The 24,848-nt window shown below is 46.4% G+C and overlaps 1 protein-coding gene across 1 annotated transcript in view; it reads right to left on the reverse strand.

Annotated features, from left to right (window-relative positions):
* Positions 1–24,472, reverse strand: part of PAK5 (p21 (RAC1) activated kinase 5) — a gene marked incomplete at its 3' end in the record, with an annotated part of 56,355 nt that extends 31,883 nt beyond the window's left edge. Inside the window, 5 exon segments of the mRNA XM_084283613.1 lie at positions 3,870–4,084; positions 8,399–8,405; positions 8,409–8,492; positions 8,496–8,498; positions 24,343–24,472. Of these exon segments, the coding sequence (XP_084139739.1) occupies positions 3,870–4,084; positions 8,399–8,405; positions 8,409–8,492; positions 8,496–8,498; positions 24,343–24,372 (339 nt within the window). The 5' untranslated portion in view covers positions 24,373–24,472.
* Positions 24,473–24,848: the final 376 nt, after the last annotated feature.

The raw sequence follows: 24,848 nt of genomic DNA on the forward strand, positions 1-24,848 counted from the left end.
AACCTTCTTCAAGCAAGAGCTTCAAATTGTCCCATCCACAGGGGTATCACAGGGGGAATAAATAAAATCAAGTAGCTACGGAGGGGAGAGAAAATATGTGGCTATTAAAAGAGCCACAGAAAGTAACTCATTTTCTGATTATATTTTCTCTGTGTAATGCAGAGGCTGACACACAGTAGTAGAAGCTTAAAAAGGTTTTAAAGATTACAGCAAATTCAGTGGTATCCAGGTCAATTTTGAGAGGCAGCAGTGAGGAAAACTAAAACTACAGATAACACAAACCACGCGGATTACACCACTGAAACATGAGGATGAAGGAGAGGAAAGTCAGTGACCCCGCAGTGTGCCCCGTCCCACATTCCCTGCTCTGTGAAGCCCAGCGGCAGGTAAAGGAGCTGCTGCAGGTGAATGGCACAGTTACCCTGCATCTCAGGAACAAGTGGCATCTTCTAGTCCTCAGCGCTGCCCTGCTCCCGCTGATGGCCGTGGACGTCCAAGCATCTTAGTGGAACACCTCCATGAAACCAATGCTGGGCTCTTTTGGCAAGAAGCCCCCACATAAGGCTCCCGGTACTTCACGAGGTCTATTTTAAGTACAGGAAGATGTACAGAGTTCACATTTTTCACACAGAGATGTTTTCAGTGAAAAATCAGCCTTTTATCAAAACCCCCTCTCTCCACACCCCAAAGCTATCGAGATCGTTGTCGCTTTCTGTTTTGCATGAGATCTTGTGCTGCGTTTTACTGATCCTCGCTAGCATCTCCAACACACAGCCCCTTGCTCGTATCTGGGTCACCCGCGCCGAGCAGGGGAATCCTATTATTGTTTCTGCTTGTACTGGGAATGAATGAATTTGTACAGCCAGCTCAGGTCTGCATTCAAGCTCTGACATTACCACGACAAGCCAGCGGCAGCCACGTGCGACAGGACCATGAGCCTTTATCCCAGCCCATGCAGATCTGTCAGACAAGCCCAGGAGGGGATCTCCCAGGGGTCTCCTCCCAGGAGATTCGGGAGCCCGGGGTGCTGCCTCTCCATCAGCGCTGCTGCTTTCAGGACAGATGGAGCATTGAGTGTATTTTTACCCGAAGGGATACACTACAGGCCAACAGGTCCTATCTGCTTGGCAGATTGAGAAACGAGCAAACAGCACGAATGGGGAGGGCAGCAAAACCCACAGAAGCCAAGGAAAGTCTTTCCCTTCCTCTGTTTTGGCTCTGTGTGAAGCCCAAAGCAAACAAACCCCAGCTCTGTCTCAAAACCCAGCAAACATTCTCTTCAACTCTACCCCTATAATGTGTGAGGCTGTAGAGCTGTGAAGGCACACCCATTAGCAGCGATGCCTCTGCCTTGCTCTGTGTGTGTAGCCAACACTGATGTAATTAAAAAGAGAAATTAATAAATGCAGAAGAGCAAAGCTTCCGAAGTGCCACGTCACCTGAAACCACTGCTCAGTCAACTCTGGCCAAGTGCCTCAGCCCAGCATAACTCCAGGACTCGGGACATGCCCAAATATCAATCTGCTGCTACAGCCCCGTGCATTTACCAGGTGCTAATTAAGCCATATCAACTGCTGTATGGACAGAAGAAAAACCAGTAAACAATATTATGGCCTTGGAGCCTTTGGCTCCCATCTTCCCAAACTGCAAAGCATTGCAGATCTTCAGTTCTCACCAAAGCCGTAAAATCCTTGGTGCCTAGATCACTTTTGAACAGAACTGAAGGTGCTAGCGCATGTGCACACACAAAAGCTTCATTAAATGTTTATGCTGAACTACTTTAGCAACATGAAATATTTTCCAAGTTTCTCCCTGTAAGTTACGTTGAAACAGAGCATAATTCTTAATATAGAGTAACACAATTTCTTTTAATATTCTTGTACTAAAATTAAAAATCCCATCTTCCCTCTACGCAGACAGCCCCTCCTGTGGGTCCCTCTGCAGATGGGCTTCTTTGTGCCCAGCCCCACGCCGAGTGCCGAGACAGGGACTGGGTTACAGACAGCCCGGCCCCAGGAAACGTGCCACGGGAGGGTGCACGATGGACCCTGGTAGCCCAAGAACTCCTGATCCATACAGATACATAAGGCCCCTGGTACATGGACATATGCAGTCCTCTGAAACACAGACAGAAAAGCAAACCAGACAATTTCTTGGGAACGACTGCCAGGGATTTTCCCCACCTTGAAGTGCTGCAGATACTCATTCGGGGCTTGAACCTTCCCAGCCCGCAGCGTGTACTGCATCACCAGGGCTCTGCTCACAAATAAAGCTATGCAGATGTCCGTTTGCAGGCCTAGACCCAGATCCACGCTGCCTGTAAGCTGTTGAGGAGCTAATACATTTTAAAACGTTTTAAACTTACAGATTTGCGGCTCCAGAACTACGGAAAAAAGATGGCACTACTGCAAGATAAGAAACGGATTTGTTCATTTTCAAACATCTTTATGCATTCGTGTCAAAATACCCAAAGATATTTTGGTGTTTAAAAGGACTGTGAAACAAGCTTGCTCCTCTGCCCTAGCTGCCAAAGGTTTGCCTGCTTTTTTTCCCCACGTTATTCAGGGCCTCTATCATACAGCAAGAATATTTGATCACAGCAAAAAATCCAAGACTTTGCTTTTATCCCCCTTGTCCTGTAGAAACACCCAGCAATCCTGATCAGCAAGTGATGAGTGTCCTTCAGGAGCAGGCAGTAAATGCAAATTTAGCAAAGAGCACTTATGAAATATAAATACAGAGCCCGCGCTCTCAGGATTATCCGATTTTCGCTTGCTGCAGAAAAATCCACACGAAGATGAAATCCTAAATTTATCTTTCAGCTGCGTGACAGTGAAGGGTACGAGTACTGCCAGCACACAGGTGTCATCTACTGGTAGTTAAGATGTGCAGTCCCAGAAACACTGCTAAGTGAGGGCACGTTTGCCCATCTGTATCTTGAACCTCTAAGGATGGGGATCCCAGGGCTGCACTGGTGCCTGTCCAGTGCTGCCTTAGCCTCCGAACCAAGGTTTCTCCTCCCCTGTCCAGTCTGAACCTCGCAAGCCACAACCTGGGGCTGTTTCCCCTCATTTTATCACCCCGAAGAAGCTCTGCTCCACCACCCACGTAACCCCCCAGGCAGCAGTGGGTGGTGATGAGATCCCTCCCTCAGCTCCTTGCTGGGCTCAACAAGCTATTTCATTTTTTAACTTCTATGTACTTTTCCCTCTCTCCCTTGCTCCAAACTGCGTTTGCCTAAAGCACCTTTCTTAAATTAATTATCAAGGAGGTTTAAGCTGCAGAAGAGCAACGTTTGGGGCCTCCACTGCGATTTGGGGCTTTTTCTCCTGCAGCCCAGAAACATGAAGGAATGGCCCCAGTAAGACCCATGATATACACTCCTCTGGGACAGTTCTACAAGTTTTATAAATATAATTTTTCCTCGGAGCTCTAGCAATTAAATATTTGGATTTGCAGCTCTCTCTGTACCTGCACACTCTCCAGCCCTGCCAGGACAGCCGCTCAGGGCGATGCGGATAAATATTTTCTGTCTGTTGGTGCTCGGTGGCCAAGCCTGACACGTCACCTCCTTCTCACTTCCTTCTATTTCTAGCAATGTAGGCAGAGTAAATATACTTGAGTGGTTGCAGCAGAGTAATCAGATAATCTGTCGCTAAGATGTAGTTGCATCCAAAACCTGGGATAACAGGCTCCCAAGGGTAGCCCCCCCTGCAGTGGGTACCTTCTGAGAGCACAAGCAGGCTTTCTGGGGCTGAGACCAAGCCCAACTTCAACTCCAAAGCAGTATGGCTTCGCTGAGGCTACATGCAATTAAAGACAGGCTAGGAAATACCATGGAGAGGAGAAACAAAGACTTTGCACGATACCTTCATAGGCGCGAGCTGGATGGGAGTGATGCATGAGGGGTCCACCATAGGCTTGGGCCTGTTGGCCGTGTCCGCCAGCAAGCTGTGCCACTGCTGAGGTAGCCCCGTGAACTTCTGCTCCCGGTGGTCAAAGCCCGTGTGAACCCGATGCTCAAAGTTGGAGGGCCCGGAAATTTCCAGCCTTTTCTTCTTCTTTCCAAACATGGTGGAAAAATCTGGAGAAGTAACAAGGGAACAGGAAAGGGGAAAGAAAATCTTAATGCTCTGTTGCAGCCTGCAGCCGTTCTCTCTCCTGCATGGCGAATTTCAGACGTTATTAGCTAAACACCTGCAGAGGTTTTAATTTTACTCCACGCTTCCCACCTTTGAGGTCTATGCCTGGAAAGCACTTATCTGCCCCCTGCTCACAGGATCTGAGACTGCAGGGAATTACCTCGGTCTCTGACCTGCACGTGCCCGTAATACCTCGTGGAATAAGGAGCTGCCCCGATCCTTAGCAGAGAAAGCCCCGGGTCCTACTTTCTGCTCCTCTCCCAGCTGCTCTGCTCGATCTGCAGGGTGCATCCCAGGAGAGCTGGCAGCCCGGAGCTTTACGGCTGCAGCGCTGTACGGCTCTGCTCGGAGGCCAGCACTCCGTGCGAGCAGCAATTTATTCCTACGCCATTGCAGCGCTGCAAATAGAGGGAGAGCACAGAGCTAATTCTAACCCTGCATTAACGCCTTCATCTGCATTTGTAAAGGGTCGCGCTCACCAGTGGTATTGGCTGCTGCGATGCATTTACATCGTGTGAGCTTGTCCTTCAGAGGGAGACAAGTTGCTGTGAGAGAGCCGCATCCTGGGGTGCTGCGTGGCCGGGTGCAGCTCGCTGGCTGGTGGCCAGCACCCTCAGGTGGCCCCAGTTACAGCCAGGGCCCTCCTGATTTAGAGGTGCAGAAGCAGGGGCAGCTCCTCTGATCCCTGTGCACATGGTGTAGGGAGGAGAGAGGATCCCTCGGCCACTGCTGCAAGGAGCTGGAGGCTGTCAGAAGAAACGTGACCTGCCCTGTTCGTACCTCGCTGGCCAGAGCTAGAGCTGGCTGCCTGGTAAAGCCAAGTGTTAGAGCATTTACTCGGCAGAAAGTGAGACTTTGGTTAACTCCAGTACTTGTTATTCCCTGATGTTGACAGAGACTTGTTAATCTAAAGACTTCTGTAATTCTCCAGGTGCTGTTAGCATCCTGGGAGGGTTTAACCACACAGGTCTCTAATGATGGAAGCCCCCCAAAACTTAGGTTTTTTTGCACTGGGATTTCAAATATTTTCTGCAATCTCTGGTGCAGCCTCATGCTCCTCCTAAAAGGAGGAGTTTGGATGAACTTTGGTGTGTGTTTCAGGAACTGGGGCGCCCTTTCTTTGGAGAAAGGAGGAGTACAACTATTTATTTAGCATTACTGCCTCTGGTCAGGGGTACTCAGCTTGAATGCTTTTGCTTGAAAATATTTGTTCAGAAATGCTTACAAATAGCTGTCAAGATGGCAACTTGTTCCGAGCTTGATTCTGATTTTGTGACTATTTTGGATATTTTTCCACCGCTTTCTGGTGCGGTTTCATTTTGTTTGTCCCAGTGATGAGTGGGGGTTTGTCTTCCTCCTGAGGCAGCTGGGGAGAGGCTGCAGGAAAAAGGAAATAACTGCAAATCAAAAGGAAAAAAGGTATTTGCTCACTGTCAGAATAGGAAACCGCTAAAACACTCAACATTTGGATTGGTCCTTGGGTTTGGTCAATTTTACCTTAAACGAAGCAGAGCTCATTGGGAATATCGAGGCAAGTTCAGAACTGGCTTTTACAAAGGACTACAGAAAACTGCTGCCTAAGGGACTTCGGAGAAATCCCTGGCCCCAGGGAAATGAAATGCGGTCCTGTTGCTTTTCAGTGAAATACTGTCCCGGAAAAAATCTCTGCTTGCTCTCTATTGCCTTAAAAATAGCCCTCCACCTTGATCTTGTGGCCATTTCAAGCAGGGCTTAGTAAGCCCTCAAGCAGCAGGAACAGGAGCACCTGCCTCAAATAGAAGAGCCAGCTGGTGAGGAGGCCAGCAGCTTTCTAAAACCTCTCCCATCACAGGAGAGACTCAGCTGGGAAGCTGCTGCCCCAGCTTTATGAGTCAGGCGGAGCAGCTGCCGGAGAAGCTCAGGGAAGAAAATACAGTTGCATTACTGCTCCTAAAAGAGATGGGATGATAAATCAAGTATGTGTTCCACCCTCATTCCCTCTCAGTATTTCACTAAAAGATCAGGCCCCTTGTCTGGAAATTGCCTGCTGGGTGCTCTACACATCCCCTCTGTGCGTGTGCAGGTGATGTCTCCCCTAGGCATAATTTCTTTAGATGGAGCAGACTTGCTCGCCTTCCTTGGCCTTTCCCTGAAGGTCTCATCTTCCACACTTCCCTCTGGCTCTTGTTCCCCTTCTCTTGACTCCCTCCAAATCTCCTGCCCTGTTGGCCAGTCTCTTTCTCCACATCTGTTAACTTCAGTCTCCTGAAACCTGTTATAATCGCTTGGAACATCACAGGCCTTTTATTTTTCTTGTTGATGGCACGCCTGATACCTCGTGGTACTTGCAGAACCACTTCCAGCATAGCCCGAAGTCTTTATGATTGATTTCTGCTCAAGGTTATTTACTTTTGAGCCTTAAACAGAAGCACCAGCAGCTCAGGCAGTAGCTTGTACTCACTGATCATCTCCAGGGCTCCATGAGCTGCAGCTGGTGTCAGATCAATGGATCTGGGTTGATTTCATTCACCCTCTGGGATCTGAATCTATCAGGCCTACTGGAGTCACATTTTAAACCAACAGCTCTAGAAATGTGCTTCTTCATCTAACCAGTGCCAGAACCAGCATGGCTTCCATGCTGGACTTGCTCCCTAATGCAACTGCTGGATGCTTCGAGTCCTCCAGACACCAGTGGGTAAAAGCTGGCACTGGTGCACACTGCCTTCTTAAAGAAGTAATTCATTACTACTTTAATTCAAGACATTATTCTCGTTTTTAAATTGCTTTTTGTTACGCTGCTCTCTTCCATGTTTTAAGTACCACTACAGCTGGATGTAAACGTGAAACTTGGCCCAGCTGCACCTTTACCTTCTCAGGAGAGCATTTAAGTCTCACGCCTGATGCCAAGGCCACGCTTTCACACAGGGGCAGCATTTGAAGCCTGGGCAACGGGACTCGCTCTCCCTTCTGACTGCACCTCATGCTTACATCAGCTTAAATCGACCGTGAAGCTACAGCAGGAGAGACAGGGATACCAGCACCTCGTACAAGAAGAGACAGATTCAGCCATGCGGGCAAAAGCACAAATGCTGTGTGTCTCTGTGGCCGGAGAGCATCTCCTGGGGGGCTGTGCCCATGACAGGCAGCCAGGAAACCCGGCTGACAGCAGCTCTGACCCCACGGGACTGGGGCAGGAGGCCCCCAGGCGATGCAGCCTCTCCTCTGGCTCTGCAAACAGAAATGTGGCACTACCAAGGGAGCAGAGAGCCCTGACTGGCTCCTAATGGCATCAGTAATAGATGCTGAGTGCTGCCTCCCTGCTTCATTAGCCTGCAAGGCCTCCCTGCCTCATCGCAAAGCAAAGCCATGGTCGCTCTAAATAACTGGAATTAATATATGCACTAATCCAAGGGAACTTCATTTCCTCTGATTTCTCCCCAAGAATACAGCCCTCGTGTGCAATTGCAGGCATGGGCACAACCTTATATACCCCACACAGATGTATCTGTATTGTGGAGAGGAAATAATCTGGCGGATTTGCACTAACCCCAAACGGCATTTGTGAACAGGAGGCTCTGTGGGCTGCGTACCCAAACTGACCCCCATTCACTCTGCTTTCTCAAAATGATGACTTCAATTACTCCCTCCTTTTTTCAGGCCATCACACTGAAATGCTGCTGCATGTGAATGATGTTGCTTGTTTTCCTTGACTGTCTGAGGCAGCCGAGCCAGTGAAAACTCCTGCTCCTGGCTCCTAAGAGCCCTGGTTTGGTCTCCTGCGTGTCCCAGACGAGGTGCCTGGTCCTCAGATCTCTAAAAGAGAAGACTTAATCTTTTAGCCATAGCTTTATTGACCTGATACAAAAAATAAAGCATTTAATCATATGGGGAAGTAGCAGCGTGGACAAGAGAATGAATGAAAATGTTCTCTAAGGCTTATCAAATTGTTTTAGGGAGTAAGAGAAATGACCGACCTCTCATTTCCCCAGGATGCTGGATGGCAGCTGTGCAACAAAAATGCTATGAAACCTCTGTTGAGAGCAGAGAAGGCACCCTATTAAAGAAAAAGTTCATTCAGGCTCCTCCTACCTGTTCTCTGTCATGGAGAACAGCATCTGTCTCGCAGTTGTTAGGAAACCCTAGTTTCCTAATGGAATGTGTTATGAAAATATCCCCCTGGCAATGGGGCAGTAGCCTGCATTTAGTGGATGCAGAGGGAGGGAGGGGGCTGCCTGCAGGGCATCCTCACCCATCCCTCCCCATGCCAGAGCACTCACCCTTAAATTAATCCCTCCTGACAGCCTCCAGGGTACTCCTGACCATGCCAGGTCTCTCGGCAAATGCCATCCCTCTGTCCAGCTCCTCCTGCACTCACCCCTACCGACCAAGAGGAAATGAGAGCTGTCACACTCCCAAGTCGTTGCTATTTTTGTGAGGATGAGCACCACCAAGATGCCTCTGTGTGTGCTTTGCTAACAGTCTGGCTGCTTACAGCGTGGTGCAGGGCGATGCTCAGCACAAGGCAGGGGCTGCCTCAACGGCTCCTGCTGATGGCAGTGGTCCTGAGCTAGCCCTGGTGGGAAAAAGGAAAAGACAAGACTCATTAAGTGGCTTCAGTGGGGTGCTTCTACGGAAAGACTTCACCAATCCTTCTGCAGTAATGTAGCTGTGAGTAGCACATGCGTTTTGTGTTTGTAAATCGGAGTTTTGAAGGAGGCTACCGTGAGCAAATAATTTCATGTCTGATAGTGTCACCAAACGGTGACAACAAAGCTCCATCCCGCTGCCGCAGGAGCACAGCAATCCCGGCGAGGTGCTATAGGAGCAATCACGGCATCTTTGCCTTACTGCTGCTCACTGCAGTGCCTAACAACTCGAATGAGATGCCATCAGCCCAGCCTGCCCGTTAGATCTAAGCCAGGCCTGAAAAAAAGTTCCTAGGGGCTCCTTTTCCTTTCACTCCTTTCCTTCTGCCCCGCCACTGTGCTGCCTCCAGGTCACAGGTGAAGGTACCTTCCTGGTAAGCTGTGTACTACAGCCCTGCCCTGAAGCGCAAGGGTAGTAGTGTTATTTTGGGTGCCACAGGAACCTGTTCAGGTTTTTGCAGGAGGGTGTCCAAGTTCAGGACACCTCTAGGGATTCTCAGCAATAGCCTCCTGAAGAAAAGCTAAAGCCTTGCCCAGCTCGTGTCCCTGAGTTTCTCCTGCTGATTTCTACTCAGAGATGACAGGTTGCTCTTTATTCACTCTCATACACCTGGGCTCCGTCCTAAGGTTTTGGCAGGTTGCCTCTTCCTGTACTTAAGATCAGGGGGGTACTCAGACAAGCTGATGAACTGAAAAGCTGAAAGTCCAGATTTATGTAAATAGCCCTGGAGAGCGGTTTTCCACTTACAGCAAGTAAAACCTGAGGCAGCTGGAATAAAATGAAAAAAGGACACCTGAAGTTTAAAGGTTAGGAGTGTTCTGTATCTTTTATCCTAAATGTGAGCAATCCGATCAAACCACCAAATGAGCAAACAGAAGTCTGCTCAGTTCTGACTTACGTAGTGCCCAAAGGCTGGTAAAAACTGGGAGATGCTTTTTCTCCCCCTCTCAGTAAGCAGCTCTCCTTTTAGCCTGAAAACTATAAGTAGGAAAAGTTAATTTTGTCCTCTACCTTGAAAACTGCCAAGGAGTCCCATTGCATCTGCGAAGCAATGCCAGCTGCACTTGCCATCCCAGACGATCCCACAGACCGAAGGTGTGCAAAGGACTGTGGAGTTTTGTCAGACTTAAAAGCTTACAATAACCTTACAATGAATACAAATAATGAAGGGAGATGGGTATTTTTACTTAAAAATGGAGCTTTTAGAAATTGTGTACCTTGGCTACCCAAGGTCCAAGTTCCTTTTTCTCATGACAGCCTTCCAGCAGCTGGATGCTGTGTCCCACCAAACCAAGGGGACATCCTGTGCTCAGCAGCAGCACCTGCTGCTAACCCCAGGAAGCCTGGAAGCATTTCTTACCCAAACCTTTCACTGCTCCAGCATGTGACCAAGTTGCAAATACTCCCTCAGTCAGGAGGAGCTTGTTTTTCATTGTCTGCCTCAGCCCAGCAACACGTTTGCTTTTTTAACAGCCAGCAATGAGATCATTTTCAATTAGGAAGCACACGCTGCGGTCAGTCCAGCAGTCTGCAGTTCTTACGCAGGGGTTCCTGGTGGTTCCCCAGCTCTGCAGCCTTGCCATGTGGGGCCGGGCAGGCTATTAGGGTTTGGAAATTGGCTTCACACATACTGAACGCTCATCTGCTGCAAGCCCAGTATGCCCCCCAGCCCTGCAAAAAGGGCATATTTTCCCCCAAGGCAGCCACGTGGCCAAAAACACTGATTACAGCCAAAAGTAATACTAAATTCCTTAATTTTCAAGAACTTTTAAGAAGAAATACAGTTTGTAAAATGGGAGATGGGTGCGGGTTGTTATCCTTTAATAATTTTTACTTACTAACAATAGTTTTACGCACATCCCCCAGTTGTTCTCCTACAAAGCAAACAAAAGGCAATAATACATCATTAGCTCTGCCAGCCTCCATACCCACTTTCTGATTAATTGTAACCTTTTCCGATACACGATCATAAATGAACAGAGTATGAACTGCGAAGCACAAACTAAATTAACGTGTCAAGGCAGCGCTGGAGATAAATGTGAGCGGGCTGGTGCTCATCCCAAGGAGCTCGCTGCTGCCTGCCTGCTGACTAATGGCACAGCTTCCCCTGCTTCTCCTGCAGCTGACACGGGCACAGCTGCTGCTGAGATACGTGGGGAAGACCGAGCCCGGCCAGGGGTAACGGGACAAACCCCAGAAAACTCACAACTTGAGAATACGGCTGGGAATTCAATGCACTTACTGTGCTTTGGATCCAGGGGGTTTACAACGGCTGTTGGGTGTGACTCTGGAGTTGGGTTGGCTCCTGTTAAACCTCAAACTTAAACTCACTGTCCAGCAGCCCTTGCTGAGCTCCTTAATGACTTTTTCACTCTTTTCTGTCATTCTTTCTTTTCAAACAAGGTTTTTGTTTTTGTTTTTGTTTTTTTTTAATAAGGAATAGCAGCAACAATAGTTTTGTATTTCTTCCTTGTTTGCTTTAAGGGTGGTTCTAAGCTGCTTGGTGGGGCTCTTCCGGCTGCAGTCAGAGCATGAATTGCCTCTGCAAAAAAAACGTGTGCCTCAGACACGTACTTTTTAACAATTAGTCACCTCCATTGTGCTATTTTTAAACTGAAAACACAAAGAATACTATCGTATTTGTCAGGAGATGAAATAAAAAGCAGTACCTGGAAAAGCAGAGAGGGCTGAATGAGAAGCCAACACAGCTAGTGGAAAGGCTCTTAAAAACCTCACGGGTTTCAGGCCAGGCTTGATGCATCACTGGGACAGAGGAGAAATCCCAACTTGCTTCCCTGATGAGATAATCCTGACTACTTCCCTAACAACCACAGGATAGTTTGGGATGTACAGGCTGCCTTTTGTTTGGTCACTGGTCTTACCTAGAGGGAGATCTTGTTACTTCTTTACATACACAGCAGTTTCAGAGCCCATGAAATGTCATTTCTTTTGTCACCTGGATGTCAAATGGATGGATAACACCAAACACAGGAGAAAGCCAGGTTGGTTCATCCATTTCATTGGAGACCCAGTGCCTCCATGATCCCTGCTTAACCACTTGCTCTTCTTGACTATAACTTTAGCATTTCAATTTAGAAACAAAATAAAGAAACCTATGGAAACCTATTCTGGTGCACCTTACCAACGAATCACAAGGATGACTTTAACTGTGCCTTTCCAGAGGCCACAGAAGCCCTACAAACCCTGAGCAGACCAAGCCAGCCAGCGCTGCCCTACCTTGAGAGTCCTCTACCCACGCCGCGAACTAAGCTCTGCTGCACGGAGATCATGTCACTGATGAAAATTGAATCACTTGTGACCATAAAGATTTTCCAGCCTCACTTTTACCTATCTTGGTTCAAAAAGCAAAGAAATACTATTTTCAAAGCACAACCACATGGATTTCGGCACAAACAAAGCTTAACAGTCGACAGGATTCAACTTACTTGTCTAAATCCCACGGATTTTCAAGGTGTGTGATATAATTTTTGAGATGGGACAGACTCCTAAGCCATTTAAACACTGAAAATACATGTTTTAATCATAGCAAAATAAATCCTGACTGATGTCTAGACCACGCCGAATAAGCTGTAAAGTGCCATCCTTTCTCAAAATGCCCCTTTACCCTACAGCACTGTGCTCACTTCAACCTGGGGTCAAATTGGCCAATTTTTCAGAGTTATTGTGTCACTGCACAATGTAATAAGAATCCATTTAAACAATTACAAGCTGTCCAGCACTTGTCATTGTCCATGTTTCTTTCAAACCCCACAATACCTTGTCTGCAGTTGAAAATTCGTCACACCACAGCCCAGCAGGGTGTCTCTTGATAGCTGGCCCATGAGACATATCTAACAGAAATGCACAATACAACAAAATACAGGAAAAAAAATAACAACAAAAGGCAATGCATGCTTCTAGAAAAATAGTAAAAGCTGCTATGGAGTGGCCAAACCAGGATTTATGTCCTCTAGGGAACAATACTCATTCTTCTTATTGAAAGCTGCTCTTGTACGAGGGCTCATTTCCACACACTGACTGACATGTGCTTTCCTAATTTAGAAGTCATGTGACTCCCAGTGGATTTTAATGTTCAGTAATTTTCAGCTGAGTAGCTTAAACGCACGTATCGTAGCCAGTCACTCCCTATTACCTTACACACGCGCACACGGCACCGTGCAGACGGAGTTCCTGCAATGAACTGGTCTGCAGCAGCTCAGGGCACATTAAAATGGGGGAAAAAAAGAAAAAAAAACACAACAGCAAACAAAAACAATGACCACCAACCCCTGGAGGTGACTCAAACCATTTCTACCCCTAACGGATGAAAAGACTCCAGATTTTCTGAAGCAGTTAGTTCTTTGGGAGCTCAGCCTGAGAGAATTAATGGTATTCATTTTGCTGGAAATGCTGGACGCCCACAGGGAGAGGATATTAAATAAGGCACCCATTAAGTGAGACACCCCAAATCTCAAGCTACTTCTGAAACTTAAAAGCGGCTGAAATATTTTTCTGAGGTTTTATTATTACGACTATGTTATTACATTCAATATTTTTAAAAATATAATCTAATTATGAAGAATGTAGCTAAGGACCCAGAAACAGCTACTCTCTTTTAATGATTTGAATGAGCAAAAAAATATTCAGGAAAAGGAAACGCTGCCAGCGACAAATGCCATGATCTATCAGGTAAGCAGGGAGAGCAGGGAACCCTGTAGAAAATACCAAAACCAGAGTGGTGAAACAATATGACTTAATTTTTAACATCGGCATTTCTATGGGCAGGGGTGACTGTACGGTAAGCACTGCAAGGGAAGGACTTGGAAAGTGGCTGAGAACTGCTTGGAAACTTGCTCTGATCGATCACACCGCAGGTTATACCACCTCTGCCTTTTGGGCCACTTCCTCAGTGGGCCAACCAGCACAGCCTCAGCAAAATAAATGGCATTGCCAGAGAAATAAATGGATTGCCACCGACTTGCAACACAGCAAATGGCGCCCTTAGGCATTCAAATCATCTATCTTTTTTTTTTTTTTTTTTTCATGTAAAACTTCAGTTTTAACCTTCTAAAACTGAGTTTCTTCCCCTAGGCTGGATGCCGGTCACGAAGCTGGCATTACAGATGCACCAAATGTGCTGCTGGGGGCCTGCAGAGGCACAGCCAGTCACAAGTGCAAGGGGGACTCGAGGGGGACGTACACCTGTGGCAGCAGTTCTTCCCATTCACCTTTTTATTTGTAATATAGATTGCTTCGCAACGAATGATAACCAGAAATGAATCCTGCCTCATGCATTATTAACGGAGAGTCTGATAACAAGACCATATTTTAGAATGAAACACATCTGACCTGCAAGTGTTTGCCAATAAGCAAAACAAACTCGGATTACTTGATCTGTCAAAATGTCTTTACAATGCAAACAAACATGTCTGCCAATTATCATACCCACAGCAAGCGCCTGGAAGATTAAAATCACGCTTCTTGTTACTACTGTGGGTTTCCTACCTTTGTATTAAGTTTTGTTTTATATCACTCTAACACGAAGGAAAAATATTTCCATGATCCACAATAAAATGCAAAAGTATAGATTCTACTTTATTTTTATTTCTTACACATTTTTTTTTCTTACTCTGCAGAGTGCTGAAAAGCTGGTTTGAAAGTCAATTCTTATCCTATTATCTACTGAATTGGTGTCATGCAATACTCAGTTTCTGAATTCAAAATGAGAATCGATCTCTTCAAGGGTTTGCTAGAGCTTACTGTTTATATCTCCTTCAGAAAGTTTATTCTAAGTTTTTTACACAGAACGTGGAATGTTTATACAGCAGTGAATCACCCACCACAATCAACAACTGCATTCGAACAATTCCTCAGCACTGAGTGTTTCAGAGCTGAGGGACCTTGCCCTGTAGACTGTTTTCTCTTATCTCCGACCATCAATTAGGAAGTGATGGGTTTCACCCATTCTCAATTCAACTGGGAGATAAAGGGTTGAGGGAGGAACTGAAACCCTTTATGCTGTATCTGTGAAACAGATGTGGAAGTTCTGAGACCAGCCCCAGAAAAGCAAACAAAAACATAATATAAAACTTAGATACAACTGAATGAAATAATTTCTCTTTTATCTCTGTGATTATTTCACTTCTATCTCTGGGCAAGCAGTGCAAATCCAGAAATATGCATGCTACTTTGATTTTTTTTTTTTAATTGTTTTCAAGCTTTTAAAGGACTAAAATAGAAATGATTTCTGACTGCATGTAGGTTTTGAACAACTGGGGAGGCTGCTGCATCCTAGATGGTCACCACTGCCACCTTCTATACCCAGGGAAATTGTGGTTGTGGCTTCCAGGCCCTGAACCTTCTTTTTATATTGCAGGAAAACACAAATTTAGTGTCCTTGCATCTGGGATTAAAGATTCTTCTTAAAGTCTAAGCAGCAAAAATACACCACCAATTAAGGGGGAGGAGAAAAAAAAAAAAAAAAAAAAAAAAAAAAAGGAAATCCCTGCATGCTGCCTGTGGTTGTGCTCACTGCTGTTTCCAGGGGCAGGGAGGCTCGTTAGCTCATTCATTCCCAACTTCATTACCGAACAACGCCTACAAAGCTGCTGATACAACTGGGAAATCAAGGGACAAGCAGGGAAAGTGGCTGCAAAAAGACACATTAAGGAAACACGTGCAGTTACCTGGGAGGTGGGGGCCGGGGTTAACATGCAGTGACAAAAGGGACTGCAAAGTTTGCTGGCTGAGATAAGAAATAAGCATGCAGAAGGAGTTCAGATCCAAATGGCAATAATATTTTTACTGGCACAGACTTACTGTTCAGGGTCTAGTGAAGTATTTTGTCTTACCAAGACTTTTATTTCATTTTCACTGTTTTCCTTTCATTCTTAAATGAAAAGAAACATAAAACTCTATTAATAAGCTCTCATAAAGCACTATTTTAAAAAACGAAAACTCCAAAAATGTCAGCCTAGTTTTTTCCTCAATTTTTTGAACATATGAATCAATAAATTGCATGATTATTTTTTATCTGATCTGAAAATTGTCTGTGCTCTACATGGGTACCAGAGAAGATGACTTAGTGTGTGCTTCATGAGGCAATATAAAAGTTTTAGGAAAATGATTTTAAGACGGTCATGATACTCAAATTATTCAAGACGTTGTAAATGAGTAACAATAAAATCTTTACACTATACGCCTGTTAAGCCTCTGCACTCAATGAATACTGCTGAAAACCTATTTTACTCTTTTTAACATGTTTTAAAACTCCTTCCTGCAGCAATTTGTCATAACTATGCTCTTGGAAATCCAAATGATTCAACTGTCATGTCCACTGAAAAGTGCTAAGCAAAATGCCTCCACAGAACTGGTGACAATTTCATCCACCCAAAACCTGCCGTGCTTTAGGGAACAGGATTGCACAGACTTTAACGAGTGAAAGAAAATAAGCCAAAAGACTCCCACGTCCATTGACATTAAGCCTGTCTTCAGTTCCTCTAGGTTGCAAATACTGCATACCGTGAACCCATGTTTAAATTATTTGGGTCAAAATAAGGAACACACTTCGGAGAGCTGCTCCTTAACGATGAGTATGACGTGGGATGTGTGCGAGGAAAACAATTCGGACTCCTCGGTCAGTGTACACAGAGGCTGTGCAGTTCTCAATAGTTACGCTGTTCACAAACCAAAGCTGAATTTGTGACGAACCGAAAACTTTATTTTGTATTGGGGAAAAAACAGGATTTTCCCTACGGAACCAACAAAGGCTGCGACCCGCCATCACGTTTCAGAGGCTTTCACCACAGCAGGAGGCCCTGCCTAGCGCTAGGCCGCTGCTGGCACAGGCCATGAGTGGGTGGCCACACCATCTCGCTCAGATTATTACGTAACTGTGGAAAGAAGAGGCTGTCCTTTCATAAGATGCCTTCCACCTGTTTGCTGTACCTGATTGCCAAGTTCATTTTCCATCTCTGTGACCGAGGACCCCTAGAATCCCTAAAAATATTCAGTAATGCGACACTTACACCATCTGCCAAGTGATGGCAAACTGAACGACAAAACTGGTGCAAGAGCAGCCATTTCTTCTGCTACAACAAACTCCTAGGTATTACATAAACTCTTGCAACATATTACAGCATACCTTGTACTCTATTCAGCTGGCTTCCTGAGAGAAAAGCTGAAGAAGAATCAACTCCCAAGGCCTTTCACTGCTTAGCAAAAAGCTTCAAGCTCCCCAGCTGGTAAATTAACAGTACATTGGTGAATACACTCAGAAGTTACAAATAATCAATACAATTTCCATTTCCTGCAGGAACCTAAAGCCTTCTGTCTGCTCCCGTAAAGCCAAGGCTACAGAAGGATGTGGGATTAGCTGTGAGGGGAAGGACCGCAAATGGGTTTTGCGAAGATCAGGCTCTGCACGTCACTTTTGCACTTAAAGTTATGGCACATGGAAAGCCTTCAAAAGCTCCAAAATCATCACCATTATCAGCCCTTTCAAAAACCAGCATGGATATGCTCATTTTATTATAAACCTGAGCACAGCACTTAGAGAGGACTCACCACCTCCTCCTGCCAAACCGCTGAGCGCGCTGCCAGCTGCAGGAACACGCTCACGTGCTTTGCTGGCTGACAGCCTCCGAGCGATGTCTGTGGCCAAAACTTAAGATACATATTTCTGTGTGTCAAAATATCACAGAGAATAAAAAGACTGAAGGCTACTTGTGTACATGCATTGACACACACAAACACAAAAGCTCACAAGAGCCAAGTACCTCCTCCCAGTTAGGAAAGCAGAGGGAGGGGCAGAGTGCCATGCAGCATCAGCTGCTGTCATTACTGGCACTAAGAGCCCTAAGGAGAGCTGAGAGTGACCTTCGCTCCTCTTTCCAAGTCTCTTTCTCCAAGATCCTTCACAAGGCAATGTTTATTTCTACTGTTTTCCATTTCTTTCATTAGTAGGGTCTTGGTACTGAGCCACCACCCCTAGCACTCATACCAAGTGATGCTCTTCTCCTAAACCTCCACTGAGTTATTTGTGCACGAACATGCACGAACCCCTGTTTGTTTCAAAGTTTTCCATTGAGACCTCCTCCAGCATCAAGGCCACCCCTGGTCTTGGTGCATTTTCCCCTCTGGACAGCTCCGGGTGTTGGGATATGCCCCCAACAGCTCTGGGAGCTGGAGGCCAGCACCTGCACGTGGAGCTGCAGGAGATGCTGCACTGCCCAGCCTCTACAGAAGAGGTCAAGGCATGCCTCTGCCATTCCGACCATGTTCCTAAAATATTATTACAAAAATATAGCCCCAGACAACGAACAGAGCCTGCACTGGAAGGCAGCCCCTCTCTGTGACCCAGGGTGGCTGGCACAGGAGGGTGGCAGGGCACTGTTCCTGGTGGCACTGCCACACACCACAGACACTGCACGGCCCCACCGCTGACTCTGCTACCTGTCCGTCCACGTAAAAAATCACAGTACAAGGGGGCCGACCCAGCCTTCAGTTGCTCTCGGTGCGCCCACCCTGACTTGTGTAATCACCGGCAGCACACAGCCTTTTTTTCTAAATTATTTCCAGCTTCTTCAGGATAAATGCAGGAAGAAGTCGTGGACAGCTTTTAAAATGATTATGTAAAACAGTGGGCTGTACAATACCTCTTCCAGTAGCTCCCCCGTAGTACTCTGAAGGTTCATTACCTTCAGAGTACAGGTAATGAATCTGTTATTATAACCACTATTTCTCCTTATTATGTATAGGCTAGATGGTTTAAATGGAAATAAGATAACCTCATCTCCCTGTGTTCCTTACTTGTGGCATGTCCTTGAAAATAACCAATGCTCAGGACTCCAAAAGCTGAAGGCTCAGCTCGCCCACGTATGAGATGTGATATGAATAAATCAGTGCAAAGTCCATGTGAGCTTTTCCTCTCTTGCTTGTGGGGGCTCAGGCTGCAAAAGCTGTATCTGCAGTGGAGCTGCCAAGCAGACCTACACTACCCTCGGTGCCATTTAAAAATCAGTTGAATCAGTATATTGATTTTTTTTTTCAAATGTCAAATATGCAGCAAAGTATTTTATTGAGAAATGTAAAAAAAAAAAAAAAAAAGTGTATTTATGATGGATGTTACCCGATGAGAGCAGAGCTGGGTGCCTGCTGCTGTGTGTTTCGTACCTCCCTGAAAGTCATCTTTGCATCTCATTATCTGTGCCCTGGTGCGGAGCTGTCTCATTGCAGCCTTTTGCTTCCTGGCTCATCATTTGGGTCCCAATTGAACCGCTGGTGGCTTCAACAGGAGAGAGCCCTGACCCTAGAAAGAGCCACCGACTTCTCTATTTCTCTCTATGGATATCAGGATGTGAAAAATAACCCTGAATGGTGACAGCACATGCAAAAGCAGGGGTGAGAGGGCAGGTGGTTGACTTTGTTTCAGAAAGCTTATTTCCCTTTCTTTGTAACACAAGCTAGAAGAGATATTGCACAGAAACCCAAAGTGACTACTCTTTTTACAGAATAAAGGCTAAATGAAAAGCAGAAAGATTAAGATAGCGATACACTGCTTTCTGTAGCACTGCAGCTTTGCACCCAATCCTTTAAACAGAAGCTCTCCACATTGTTTTTCAGCGATAACGATGTGCAACTGAACATTAATCATCTGTTTGCCAAACAACTTGCCCAACACCTTTCTCCTTGCATGGGATCTGTTCTGGAGCCAGCTCCACCCCGCTATCACGCCGTGCTTCAGCAGATGCTGAATCCTCACTCAAAAAGAAATTCGCTGGGGAAGTGAGCTGGGAATAAACAGGGGTAAAAACAGCTCCAGCCACTCAGCACACCAGTGCCTGCTTCCTTCCCGTTCATTGCCGCTGTCTCCCACATCTCAATGGAAAACGAAGCCTCAGCAACTTAAACCCTGTTCCTTCATCAAGATCTTGTGAACCCGGTGGGTTGTAAAGAAGCACAAAGGCAGGGCTGCACATTATCTGCTCTGAATCCAGCAGAGCTCATGTTCATCAGAAAGGAAAAACAATGATGGAAATTTCTGCCTTGGAAAATCCCAGAGCCAATATTAGTAAATAAAGGCTGATTTAATTACCAACACGTGCATTTTTTTCTGCTTTCTGCAGGAGTACACTCCCGTGGGGATGAATCAATCCCACTAACATGCAAAACCACAACTCACCTTTCAGCCCATTAATAGACAGCTTTCTAATTCAGAGGAAAAGGCAAGTTACAGGCAGAGCAGAACAGCAATAATCTGAAAGCGAGCATCTGAAATGCTCCACTGAACTCTGCTCCACGAAACAAAGAGGAGATTTTTTTCTCCTTTTTCCCCCAATGACAGCTTTCCAGTGCTGCTGGCATCCATCACATGTGCAGAGGCAAATGCCTCCACACTTGGTAATAATCAGAGCAAGGAAGTTACAGATGGGGGGAGGAGGAACTAGGCTTTTTTTTTTTTTTTCTCTTGGCTAAAGGCATACTTAAAATCTGAAGAGTGTGTGAGGGGAACTTTGCAGCATCTTCCCGCTCCATTTCCCCTTTCCGAGCAGCGCCAGGCATCCCTGCAGCTCCTGCACACTGCCCATTTTCCAGAGCTCTCAGTTTTGCCCTGCCTCTGCTCCCCGTGCCCACACTGCACTGGGGCTGCTTCCCAAAGGGCCTCTTCCATCAGCTCTCACCTGTCCTCCCCGCACTGCTCCTCATTTCCTTATTTCTGCAAAACCACCTTCCATGCGCTCTCCAGACTTCATCTCAAACCCACTCACACACCTCCAGCTCCGTCCCTATGCTCCCCCTCACCTCCACTTACCCATAGCTAAGTTGCTCCCCTCCACGTTTTTGACCCCTGATGTTTGCTGCAAAATAACAAAAGTTCACAGAACTGACCCCAGGAGAACAGCTTTTCATGGTAATAACACAGAAAGGATTTTCCCTGGTGTCATCATATGCTAGGAGGAATAAATACAGAACAAAGCAATACAGATGCAAAGAGGCACTGCAGGGGATAGGTAGGAAATATACACAAATTATGATGAGAACATCAAATGAAAAGAAAAACAAATGTAAAAGAAACCACTAGATGCCTAAAATCAGGACGAAATATTAATAAATTATTAACCTGTCTTATTTCAGGACAGGTGCTGTACCTTTTCTATGTAGGGAATCAGCTTTCTAAAGTCGAAGACACTGAGGCTTTATCAATCAGTGTACTTTGATGGAATCTGATCTGTAAAATGATCAATTACATTGCAGAAATAAAAGGAGGGGTTAATTCAAGCTTCTCCAGGGAAGAGTTTTTTTGTTTTGTTTTTTTTTGAAAGATGGCAGTACAGCCTTCCACTCTGGCTAATCCCTTCTGTTTAAAAAAATCCTCAACGAGAGAAAAGTGACGATGGGGCAGCACCGATGAAATTTTCCTATGGATGCATCAAAGCAAAAACTCGCAGGTCAGCTTGCTTTCAGCTGGGAGAAACACAGACAAAAATTGCAATCAGTCTGCGATTCATATGGATGAATCAGATGGCGATGATTCAGACGGAATTATTGACCGAATTAGCCTAACAAAAAACCCTGTTTGGAGGAAGGCAGCAGCCCCCGGCTTGGTTTTGGCAGAAAGCAAAATATCAGCTTACAGGCCTGGTTTGCCAAAGGTCTCTGTGGTGAGAGCAGAAGGTGGACTTTCAGAGAAACTATCTCCATTGTTTCGCGTTTTGCTCCAGAAGCCAGAAGCTTCCCCTTTCCTCCTTTGCTGCCCCATTTTGTCCACGCACCTTCATGCTGTTAATGCCCAGTTATGACTCGAACACTGCCTTTAAGCTTCTGAGTCACCAATGGTTATTTAGGTCAATACATTTGTCTCTTCTGCTCTTCTGAATATTTATGGGTTTTGGTGTTTTTCCTCTTCCTTTGGGCCCACTGTAGCTCCTTTCTGAGCTTCCTCTTGCAAAGCAACAAATGCCAGGCACACCACACACTGTGCTGCCCATCTGCTTCCCGCTGACACCTTTCCTCTTCGCCCTGCGCTTCAGCTGCTCGCTGCTTTGCGTGATCTCCGTGGCAAGGTTTTCTCATTATTAAGTCCACCTATCCTGCTGAACCAGGAAATAGGAAGAGCAGCACCATCCGCCAGCAGAGCCACCGACACACAGCCTTCTCCGGTGCTCGTCAGCACCAAGCTTTTTCACCCCGACACAAACCACTGGGGAAAACTGCAGCACATAGATACCAACGTGAGTGGAGGTGGAGGCTGAGGGGACAGGTGTGTAACAGAAAATTGGGTAAGGCCAGAAGAGAAGGCGCTGAATAGATCGAGTAGCTTTGACTTGACCCGGTACTGAAGGGGAAAGCCAAGGGAGCAGCTCTTGCATGGCAAGGAGGAGGAGGATTTTTGTAGCCCCGTTTTACAGGGGATGAAGCGACGGTAGCAGAATTAACTCCGCATCACGTGGTGGCTGCTGCGGGTCCGTTTTGCTGGGTCTGCCCTGAATATTTCTCCCAGCACCCTGATTGCTCAGAATGGAATTTATTACAGACAGCCAAAGCCTCAGCAGCTCCCTTCCCCCAGCAGGAAGGCTTCGTAAATCCATAAAACCCCTTCAAGCTTAGCGTTTTCTCCTATCTCTCTCCCGCTGTTGGAAGTAAGGCTTGCTGAGATCGGTAAGGCCCCATCTCCGTCCGTGGCCCCGGGATGCCAGAAGCCACCCAGAGCATGTGGTTGATCCGGGTCTTTCTGCAAAAAACGAGCCTGCAGCTGGCTTCTAGGAAACCCATTTATAGAGGAGAAGCCAAAGGGGGCTCACTTTCTGCCAGGGTTTGGTGAAGGACTTCCACCCGTTTGGAGTGCCCGTGCTCTATGCCATGCTTTTCCTTTCTTTGAAGGAGAAATCTGCTTTCACGGCTGCCTCCATGGAAACAGCAACTGCGTGGTGTTGGTGATGCTCCAGACTTGATGTGCTTGGTTCAAACACGGGAATCTGCATTTCTTAACCACGGAGCACTGAGAAGTCGAGCTGGGATCGGAGAGCCTGGCCTGGTCTCTTCGGGTTTGTTTGTCACCGCCAGCAAAGACACCGTGGCTCAACTCTTACCCCTGTAACCACCTGTGCAAGCTGACCGCTGACGAATGGGGCCCTTTGGGCCTCAGATACGCTTAAGCGGAGGGACCAGATGAAACTTTTAATTTGCACACTTCATTAACTTGGGCGGCATTAACGCAGTTCCTGGACTATCAAAGTGGTTAATGGAGGTGAAACCAAGTGCTCAGTTTCTTTCCTGAAATGAGCTTCGAGACCAAACATTCAGTAAATTTAAATTAAAAGTAAAGAAGTTTTCTCCAGTTTTCGTTCTGAAGAGGGAAAAAACACTTCTGCCATTACGCTGCTTTGGCTGGTTTGTGTGATTAACCCATTATTTCCCCAGCTGAACTGCAGGTACACATCCCCTTTCCCTCCAGGGAAGGTGGGTGATGAAAGACTCGAAGGCTCAGTTCTGGGAGGTATCTTCCTTTCATGGCAGTGACACTAATTCACATTACACTGTACTGAGTCCACTCAAATAGATTTAAGAGAGACAATAAAAAATGATTTTAACAAGACAACCACTATATCCTAATGTTAAGAGAACTGTTCTGCTCGTGGACACCCTGAAATTTTTTATTTTATGTTAAAAATGGGATCAAGCTTGCTTCACATGCCCTGTTGGATTTGGCCCCAGTACCCTGCTGCATTCCTTGGGAAGGTCGCAGCCAGTGGGAAAATGCAGCAACAATTACACCACTCCTGACCTCAACTTCCAAAAGAGGGTAAGTGACTCCTTAGGCGCCTTGAAACATCCCCTAATCTGTGGCTTTCAGACTATTGAAGAGGATGCAGGGCAGCTGCACAAAGCGAGCACAGGTAGAGCAGCGGGGATTTGCCCTCTGGCTTGGGAAAATCGGCCAAGTGTAATGAAGCGCATAGCTTTCCTATGATCATTTGTTCAGCTCCATAAATCCCAGGGCATAAATCAGGCTGTCAGGGAGAGCAGCTGTGGAGGGCTCTCTGCAGGAGCAGAAAAGACGCTCCGACCACCTCGAGCATCACAGCGTGCTGCTGGGAGCCACACTGGGTGCTGGACCCAACGCTCCTCTGGTTTTTACATCACTTTCCTGCCACTGACTTAAAAGGAGTTGCCCAGTCGTAATGCTGTAAGGGCCAGCAGAATGAGGTTCAGTGGCAGCTTGTGGTGAATATTAGGAAAACATAAAAGTCAACCCTCTCTAATTGTCCTTCACTCAACAGTACCTATTGCAATTACTGTTATTATGGCAAAGATTTTGAAATTGCTGCCAGAAACACAACCAGGGATTGCAGATGCTGCTGCAGCTTTCCACCAGTAAATGTTTTACTCGCTGACAAATACTTCCCTTCTGAAAACAGAAACACCACCTACAGCGGTATGCAGCCAGCAGCCACAGGCTGCTCTGGATTTGCAGGAGTGTGCGCTGCAAGCAAGGACAGAGCTGGCAAACAAGGAGAAATACACGACGAAGGCCCCGGGGAGCTCACAGAGGACAGGCTGAGCATGGACCCACCTTGGGGCTGAGCCCACCGGGAGGTCTCATCCCACGGCGCTGAGAATCACAGGACCAGCGTGTTGGAGCTCACGGCGACTGCAAGCTGAAGAAACGTCTCCTGTGAGGGCAACTGCTCAGCCCAGCTGGAAAGCACTCTTCCTATTGGGAACAATGAAAAAACGGTTAGAGAAATCAAGTCAGGAGAGACCAACAGAAAGATCAGCCATGTGTCTAATGAAAACTGAAACAGACGTTTTCTGTTTCTTCTTTTTTTTTTTTTTTTTTCCAAATGGGCATAGCATATTTGTCAAAAATACAGTTGGAGGATCTGAAGGTACTTACAGACGTGGGCTGCATTTGGCTGCTTCCCTAGAAATGCAGGTATAATTTGTGAAACCACTGACGGGGAAAGGGTGATGACTGCTCCCATTGGAAGTGGCTGCAATGCTTAGCTGCGGTGGGAGAAGCAGGTCCAGATCTCTTCAAGGTCTTACTCAAAGCAGGGATTTCACAGAGGATCTCCA

Source organism: Netta rufina (assembly GCF_964035555.1).
Source record: "Netta rufina genome assembly, chromosome: 3".
In the NCBI taxonomy this organism is placed as follows: domain Eukaryota; kingdom Metazoa; phylum Chordata; class Aves; order Anseriformes; family Anatidae; genus Netta; species Netta rufina.